This window comes from Apis dorsata, unplaced genomic scaffold, assembly GCF_000469605.1.
Source record: "Apis dorsata unplaced genomic scaffold, Apis dorsata 1.3 scaffold_231, whole genome shotgun sequence".
Taxonomy (NCBI): domain Eukaryota; kingdom Metazoa; phylum Arthropoda; class Insecta; order Hymenoptera; family Apidae; genus Apis; species Apis dorsata.
Window position 1 is genome coordinate 228,323 of NW_006263513.1, and position 8,942 is coordinate 237,264.

General features: G+C 26.8%; 2 protein-coding genes across 4 annotated transcripts in view; one reads left to right on the plus strand and one right to left on the minus strand.

Moving 5' to 3' along the window:
- Window positions 1–549, minus strand: part of LOC102672065 (40S ribosomal protein S27) — a 1,492-nt gene extending 943 nt beyond the window's left edge. The window contains exon 1 of one of the 2 annotated variants that reach the window (XM_006615689.1): window positions 233–549. The gene's annotated coding sequence lies outside the window, so the exon portion shown is untranslated. The remainder of the gene's footprint in view (window positions 1–232) is intronic. The other variant, XM_031510491.1, reaches the window with a different exon arrangement.
- Window positions 550–974: 425 nt separating this feature from the next.
- Window positions 975–8,033, plus strand: LOC102672207 (E3 ubiquitin-protein ligase UBR2). Of its 2 annotated transcripts, none has more exons than XM_031510478.1 (3): window positions 975–1,266; window positions 1,591–1,832; window positions 2,067–8,033. In XM_031510478.1, exon 3 carries the CDS (start codon window positions 2,109–2,111, stop codon window positions 7,446–7,448), a length of 5,340 nt encoding a protein of 1,779 aa, XP_031366338.1. In that variant the 5' UTR covers window positions 975–1,266; window positions 1,591–1,832; window positions 2,067–2,108; the 3' UTR covers window positions 7,449–8,033. The 2 variants fall into 2 exon arrangements, with proteins under 2 accessions (XP_031366338.1, XP_006615753.1); XM_006615690.2 differs by having other exon boundaries at window positions 976–1,266; window positions 2,082–8,033.
- Window positions 8,034–8,942: the final 909 nt, after the last annotated feature.

The following is an 8,942-nucleotide window of genomic DNA, read 5'->3' on the forward strand; positions in this document are numbered from 1 at the left end:
TTATAAACAATTCTTTATGCATTATATATTTATATAAATAATATATAAATAATATATAAATATATTATGCATTATATATATTTCTTGAACATTTATAATTACATACAATAGTAACATGCATTTTGATGCTGTAGACATACACTAATGCAAGGAAATTTAGTAAAAATAAATGATAATTTTTTATATATTTATAATATATATAATTTAATATTTAGTTTGAGTCCTTGCTTACCTGATTATGTTTTTATTTTGCTTTAAATTTAATAATTACACTTTTTACCACGTGTTTTTACAACAACGTTATGAACTGAAAAGAACAGGAACCAATTGGTTCTATATGAATAAATTCCCTACTAGTAAATCAATGTTGTCAACTCATTAAATTCAAATTAATTGTAAAAAGAACAAATGATAAATATTAATAAATTAATGTAAAATAATTAAAAATTTCTGCAAATAAAATATTATATTATACAGAGTTTAAATTTTAAATTAAATTTAACGAAATTTAAATTTTGAATCCAAACTAAAGTTTAATTTTTATGTGCATGCTTGCATATATAATAAATTGTTATATATTATGAAAGTAATTTATATTTAATAAATTTTACTTTATATATTATTGATGAATTATTATGTTATAAATATTTAAAATAATATATTAAAGTTCATATGTTGTAATATTTTATAATCAATATTATTTTTAAGTGTTAAAATAGAATTTATTTATTATATAAGAAATTAATATTTACTATATATATATGTAATATATATATGTAATATATATAAATTTAGATAAATAAATTTTTGAATATATTATTATTTATAAAGTTTAAATTTTATATGTTTTAATGTTATAATTAATCTTTTTGTTATACTTAAAGAAATTTGTTAAAATTTATTATATCAAAAAATATCTGATACTTATATGCTTATCAATTTTTTTAGCGCTGCAGTCAACAGTAAATATTAAAGCGAAAGCACATCTAATATATGTTTGATTTTAGTCTCTAAACTTCATAAAAGCCATTTTGTGCATTGTTCAAGTAAGTGTATAAAAGTAGTGCTTATCATTTCATTTTGAAATGTCAAAACTTGATTGATTGGTATTATCGCATAACCGCGTCTTTGACGCGAACATATAATTATTGTAAGACGACTGCTAATAAATATTATCACGCACGTTGTTGAAAAATCACATACAGATTTTGTGTAACAAAGAACTTTCCAATATCTTTTATTAACCTTGGCCTGATCATCATAACAGTAAGTATCGTCTTCAGAGAAAGTTAAAAATAGTTCGATTTAGTGAAAAATTTGTCTAGAGTTATAAAATAGTTTTTTAAATCGAAATGTTGTTTGGTCTGTGTAATATACAAAATTTTATAACATAATTTTTAATTTTTACCTATTATGAAAGTAATGAATTTTAATTTTTCGATTTATTTAGATATCTCTTTTCATAAAAAAATAGTATTTCAAATTAAATATAGATATTAATATTTTAATAATTAAAATCAGAAAATGTCATTATATTGTGTATAAATTTTTTTGCTAATAAATTATTGGTAACCTATTACATATTTTCAGATGATTTTCATGATTGAATAGAAATGAAAGCATTATGTGAAGTAATAAAATTATATCAAATTACATAATTTATATGGACTAAATGTCATATGTAATATAATTAATCAAATTTCACGAATGTTTTTGATATATTTAATGTTGATATATTAGATCAAATAATAATGTGAAAAACACTATAAAATGCATCTATTTTACATTGCTACATTATATCAAGAATTCTGTTGATTCTATGCATTATTGTGGTTAGTATAACAATATTTATTAAATTTGTATCAAAATTTAATTTTTATTGCAATAACAACATATAACAACATATAAAATATATTCATTTAATATATTAATATTATAAGAGTTTTTTAATTAAAAAAATAAGAAAAGATTTATTTTTAATTAATGTTATGTATTATAATTTTTATAATTGAATATTTATAAAATTATTAATATTAAGAAATATAGATATAAACTTTTATTTATAATATTTATGATTTCAGTATACATTGTTTTGACAAATTATAATAATGAGTAACGAAAGTTTACAAAAACAACATCAAGATATTGAAGATATGGAGGCACCATCATCTTTGCTCACTTTTGAAAATTTTAGTCATTCTTGTGTGAATGTGTGGATGGAAAAAATGAACAAAGGAGTATTAACTTGTACTCATTTTAATGAACATTGGCGAGTATGGGTGCCAAAAATATATAGTCCAGAACCAAATAGTAATTGTTTAGATTGGGTTTTTGATGAAGAAACAGCACAAAAAATACTTTTCAATACTTTAGAGGAATTTATTTGCAATGGAGATCCAAAGACTATATTGAAAGAATTAAGTCAAATGGATAATGTGATATGTGGTAAAGTGTTCAAAATGGGCGAAGCTACATATAGTTGTAGAGAATGTGGTGTAGATTCGACATGTGTCTTGTGTGCAGATTGTTTTAAGCAATCAGCTCATCGTAATCATAAGTATAGAATGGGTACTTCTAGTGGTGGAGGATTTTGTGATTGTGGAGATATAGAAGCTTGGAAAAAAGAACCATTTTGTAATATACATTTAGCTGGAATTCAAGCTAAAGAATCTCGTGGAAATAAATTACCTGGAGATATAGCAGAAAGAGCAGTGGTAACTTTTGAGGCAGTATTAAGATATTGCCATACAATGTTATCTTTAGAACATACACTTGGATTACCTCCTGATTTGTGTTTCAATAATAAAGAAGATGATGATCCTTTGTCACTTCTATTAACAACAGATGATTATTGTACAGTTCTTTTCAATGATGAAACTCATACATTTGATCAGGTAATTTCTACACTTACGCGTGTTATGAATTGTTCACAAAGAGACGCGCTAGAATTTGTAACAAATGTTGATAGAGATGGTAGAGCTATTGTAAAATGTGCTGAATTTCAACAATGTAAAGACTTACAGAATGAAATTGAAAAATTTACTTCTAGACATAGCAATCGAGCTTTGAAGGTACTTGTTGTTCATGCTCATGTAATTGCTCATCAAATATTTGCCATGAAACTTTTACACTGGTTACAGCAATTTATAAATCCTTGTGAAGGTTTTAGAGTGCTTTTTAGTAATGTTGCACTTAATACAAAATTACCAGTTATTTCCATTGTAGAAGGTATACTTATGAAAGATTCACAGCTATGGAAATCTGCAAGAACAGCATGGCACAGATTATTGATGTCTGGAATGCTTATGGAATATGAAAGTAAAAAAGCTTTAGCAATTGTTTTTACATATAATTATGGTTCTATTATGAAAGATTACATAAGAGATGATCATGATCATTCATTCTCTATTGTTTCATTTTCTGTACAATTATTTACTGTTCCAACATTAGCACACCATCTTATTGCACATCATGATGTGCTGTTTATTTTATTAAATACTTTTATTTCGGAAAGTTCACGAAGATGTAATGCAGCAGGAAAGTTGGAATTTGAAAGAGATACTCCTAATACTTCATTTAAAAGAGCTATATATATTCTTCAAGATTTACGATATTTATTAAGTTCTAAACCAGATGTTTGGACTGATGAATTGAGGAAAAGTTTTTTACAAGGACTTTCACTTTTACTTACATTACTTAGTAGTATGCAATGTATGGATTCTGTAGTCAGACAAGTTGGTCAACATATGGAATATGAACCTGAATGGGAATCTGCGTTTAATTTACACATTAGACTATCCCCAGTTATTAGTCTTGCTTTACAATGGTGTGGTTCAGACCAAATTGTTCTAATAAAAGCTTTTCGGCTAGTTTTAAGAAGACTATATGAACAGCCAGGACATGAAATTGGTCCACCTCAAGTGGGAGAATTAGCAGATCATAGTGCAACATGTCTTCAATATGATGTATCATCTGAACCAGTATCTATACATCTTCCACTTTCCAGATTTTTAGCAGGTCTGTTTCCATACCTTGAAATGCATGATTTACATTTTCAATGTGCAGAATTTATTAATCATACAAAACCAACATTAGAACAAATTATAGAACCGGTTTTAGCAACTCAAGTAATGATTGCGCAAGTACATAGTGGTATGTGGAAAAGGAATGGATATTCTTTGTTGAATCAGTTATATTTCTATCATAATGTTAAATGTCGTTCAGAAATGTTAGACAGAGATATTATCTTACTTCAAGCTGGAGCATCTTTAATAGAAAGTAATGAATTTTTGATTCATGTTTTAAATAAATTTAATCTATTACGATGGGCAAGTCCAGACTTTGATGTGAATGCTGTCAAATATTTTGAAGATGAGAGTATCAGACAGACTTTAGTTGAAGAATTTTTGGGATTACTTATAACAATAATAGGAGAAAGATATGTACTTGGAGTTGGACAAGTTACTGCTGATGATATTTTGAAAAAAGAAATTATTCAACAATTATGTATCAAACCTCTTTCACATTCAGAACTTAGTAAAACTTTATCAGATGATACATATTTGGAAACTGAGATGGAAAGGGTGATACAAGATATTGCAGATTTTAAAAAACCATCTCAAATATCAGGAGGGAAAGGAGTATATGAACTAAAACCTCACTTGTATTCAGAATATAATGTATTCTTCTATCATTATACAAAAGAAGAAGTAAGTAACTCTGAAGAAACACAACGAAAACGAAGAAAAGCTTTAGGAGAATTAGAATGTTGTCCACCTCCTAAACTTCCTAAATTAACAGAAGTATTTAGTTTGGTAACTAATTTATTGCAATGTGATGTTATGTTACACGTTATGCAAGTTGTATTAGAAAGAGCACTTAATTGTAGACCTCGTAGATTTTCAGAATCACAAGTACATAAAATTTTGCATCTTATTGGGTATGCTCTTCAAGAACAAGAATCTGGTTATTATCCTTTTTTCGCTTTTACAACAAGAGCTACAAAATGGAAAATTTATAAATTATTAGAAGATTTATGTAATAGTCCACGTATAGAAGCTCATAAAGATTTATTAACTTGGATTTTAAAAAAATATAGAGAAGTTGCTGGTAATACTCCAATGGAAGTTAGTACAACACCTATTGCACCACATACAGAAAATACTACAAATGAAAATGTTGAAACTGATAAAGAATGGAGGACAAAAATGGCAGCAGAAAAACGTGCAAGAATAATGGCACAAATGGCTGCAATGCAGAAACATTTTATGAAAAAGAATGCTGAATTGTTTGAAGAACCTATTTTAGATGTAAATAAATCTAATGATCAAGACTCAAGTATGAATTCAAAAAAATGTCTTCAAAAAACACCAGTTGCTGTTGGTATTGGACAAACATTAAGAATTTCTGGTGAAGAAACTTATAAAACTTGTATTTTGTGCCAGGAAGATCAAATTGTAACAGCAGCTGGTCCAGCAATGGTATTAGCTGCATTTGTTCAACAATCTACTGTATTGTGTCAATATAGAGCTAATATTGATGAACCTGATCCATTATATCTTTCTGCAAAACTTGGTGCATCACCACACACTGGTACTTGTGGTCATGTAATGCATGTACATTGTTGGCAAGAATATTTTAATAATGTACTTGCAAAAGAAAATAGAAGACCATTTCGTTTGCGACAACCAGCAAGTTTTGATGTGGAAAAACATGAATATCTTTGTCCACTTTGTGAATGCCTCAGTAATACTGTTTTACCTCTTTTACCAGCATTGAAAACATTACAACCAACTCCACAAAATCAACCCGAACTTGATTTTGGTACATGGTTGGAAGCTTTAAGAATTACAATGCAAGTTAGATATGGATTAAGTGGAAATTTACACAAAGCAAAATGTATTAAAGACGAACATGATCCTACATGTCGGTATTGTATAATGCCTCTTGCATGTCATATACAAGCTATTCGTAATGAACTTGGTAATGTAGCAAGTATATTTGAGTCAAATTATAGTCAACCTAGTGTATCTATATCAGAGAATTTAATATCTACAATTCAGCTTTTTGCACAAGCAACATATACAAAAGAATTTGGTACTGAACCTGATGAAGATGATGATAGAGTACCATTATTAGCATGGAAATCAACTGCATATAGTATTCATGCTATAGAATTTCTTCTACGTGATATGGATAAACCTTTATTAGGTGCTTTATCATCTAGACAAAGAGACAGTTTGGAAGGACTTGCAAGAATCTCAGCTGTTTTAGGATCTAAATGTCAACTACGTACTGGGACAAAGGTGACATGGGCAGATAGAGATAGTATTCAAAATAATGCACTTTCTCTTTTAACACTGTTATTAAAAAATCCACATGAAGGACCAAGTATTCTAGATTGGGATCCATTTGGAGTACTTGTTCCTTTGATCAATTCATTTCCCAGTCTTTTCTGTACAAGTTTTAAAGCTGCACCATCCATTATTACAGGTGGCATATTTGAATTTTATGCATTACAGCTCATATTTATATCTCTTATAGTGAAAATATTATTAATATCAGATTTTAATGAAGAAATGGATGTAGATAATCCAGAAACAACTGAAAATACATTTTCAGAATTTATCTTGACATTGGCTCAAGTTCTAAATATTAATATTGGTACTCAAACAGCTGCTAATATATGGAGACGAGTCACAAAAGCTTCTTTACCTTTTCTTAGATGTTGTGCTCTCTATTTTCATTATATATCTGATGTTCCAGCACCAGAGGAATTAACTAAAATAGATGGAGCAACATATGAAAATATTTGTGCATATTTGGGATTACCAACAACGTGTGATGAATTAATAAAGCCAAATTTAGATATAATTATAAAATTAATAAATATTTGGAAAAGTCACCCCACTATTCAATTGCATCTGTCTGGTGCTAGTACAATGACAATTATAAGAGAACCTTTGAAAGTTAATAAATTAGTGGAGCTTCCAGAAGATTATAGTGAATTAATAAATATGATATCATCGTTTACGTGTCCAAATAGCGTTCGGGAGGATTCTAAAACTCCGACCCTGTGTCTCGTATGTGGTGAAATGTTATGTTCGCAAAGTTATTGTTGCCAATTTGAACTGAACGATGCGATGGTTGGTGCGTGTACATATCACGCAAGTAAATGTGGAGCTGGAGTAGGGTTATATTTACGAATACGAGAATGTGAAATTCTTTTTTTAAGAATTTCAAATCGAGGATCTTTCGCTTGTCCGCCTTACCTTGATGAATATGGCGAAACAGATCAAGGTTTACGAAGAGGAAATCCACTCCGATTGTGTTATGATAAATACAGGCAATTAAATCAAATGTGGTTGGGGCATGGACTATATGAATCCATATCAAGGGCGATTGAGTCTTCAAGTAGTCCTATGTCAACTCGATGGCAGCATCTATAACCATCCTAGGATTTTTATGCTCTAGCTTGGACATTTAATTATTGATACTAAATCTATATTTAACATAAGCAATCATAGTAAATACTATGATTGTTAATCATTTATTCTATCATCATAAGAAACTGATGAAATTATTTATTTTTGGGGAATACAGTGTGGATTTGTACATTTAAAATGATTGGATGTTATTATTGTTACAATGTCTTGCTGCCTTTTAGATTATTTCAGAGTTTACAGAATTTTCTATTATCATTGTGTAAATTAAATATAAATTTCTTTATAATTATTGACCAGATGTTGTATGAACATTGTTGCTTGTAGAAATTAGTTTGTAATATTATTTGAATAATTGTCACATTGTTTACTAAATTCTAGAATCATATAAATATTTGAAGATGTATAAATGAAAAATGTTTCTGAATTAGCTATTTTAAGATACTTCTTGATAAAATCATTTTTCTTATCATTTTACAGAAATTTCATAAAACCATTTAAATCATCTCATGTCATAAATTGTTACAAATTTAAAAAAGTTGAATATGTAAAAATTTAAAAATGTAAGCTATAAAACAAATGATTTTGCAATAATCAAATATTTATTTTAGTTTCAAAATTTCCTAATCAGTAATGGTACATATAGATAAATGTTGAAAAAAACACATAAATTATTTAAAAAAATTCAAATAAATAGTGTGACATAACATTTGTTTTCTCATTGCTAGTCTTTTAGCTCTACATATTTGATATAATAATATAATTTGATGATATCTTCTTTTTGCATAACATTAATGATTTTATATTGATTATATTAGTTTTTTGCTTCCAATATTGCAATATATTAAATTGTATACTGTACAGTTATTATTATAGATTTATTTATGTATAGGTTTATAATAGATACAATGTGTAAATATTACGTATATTCTGAATTAATTCACCAAGTTGAAATCCTTAATTAATAATTACATAAAAAAAATATAATTATTTTTAATTTTGCTTATATACATTTTAATATAAGCAGTAATATTGATTATTTATAACAAAAAATAATAATACATATGAAATGTTTAGACAATGCTTTCAGAAAAAATTTATATTGTTAGTAAGATAGGACAATGTATTTTTAATCAAATTATGTTTTTATGATTTTTTTTTGTAAGTAATGTAATTTGTATTGTAATAGTGTAATCTGTATATGATTTTTTGTTTTTAAAGTATAATATGTAATTGTTTAAGTGCATTTAGAAAATAGCGTTAATAATAGCAACAAAAAATATTTTATTTTCTTGAATATTTAACAATATTTTTTTATATCGAATTATTTGTGCATTTATGATAAATTTTCTGTGTTGAAAATGCTTTATTTTTTATTTATTAGGAAAAATTATATATTTATCGATTATCTATAACATATGGAAAAATTGTATAAATTAAAATATATATATATATATATATATATATATATATATATATGTGTGTGTGTGTGTGTTTTAA

What these genes read in the sequence shown, in the direction of transcription:
- LOC102672207 (XM_031510478.1), top strand. Translation starts at nt 2,109, where the DNA reads ATGAGTAACGAAAGTTTACAAAAACAACATCAAGATATTGAAGATATG.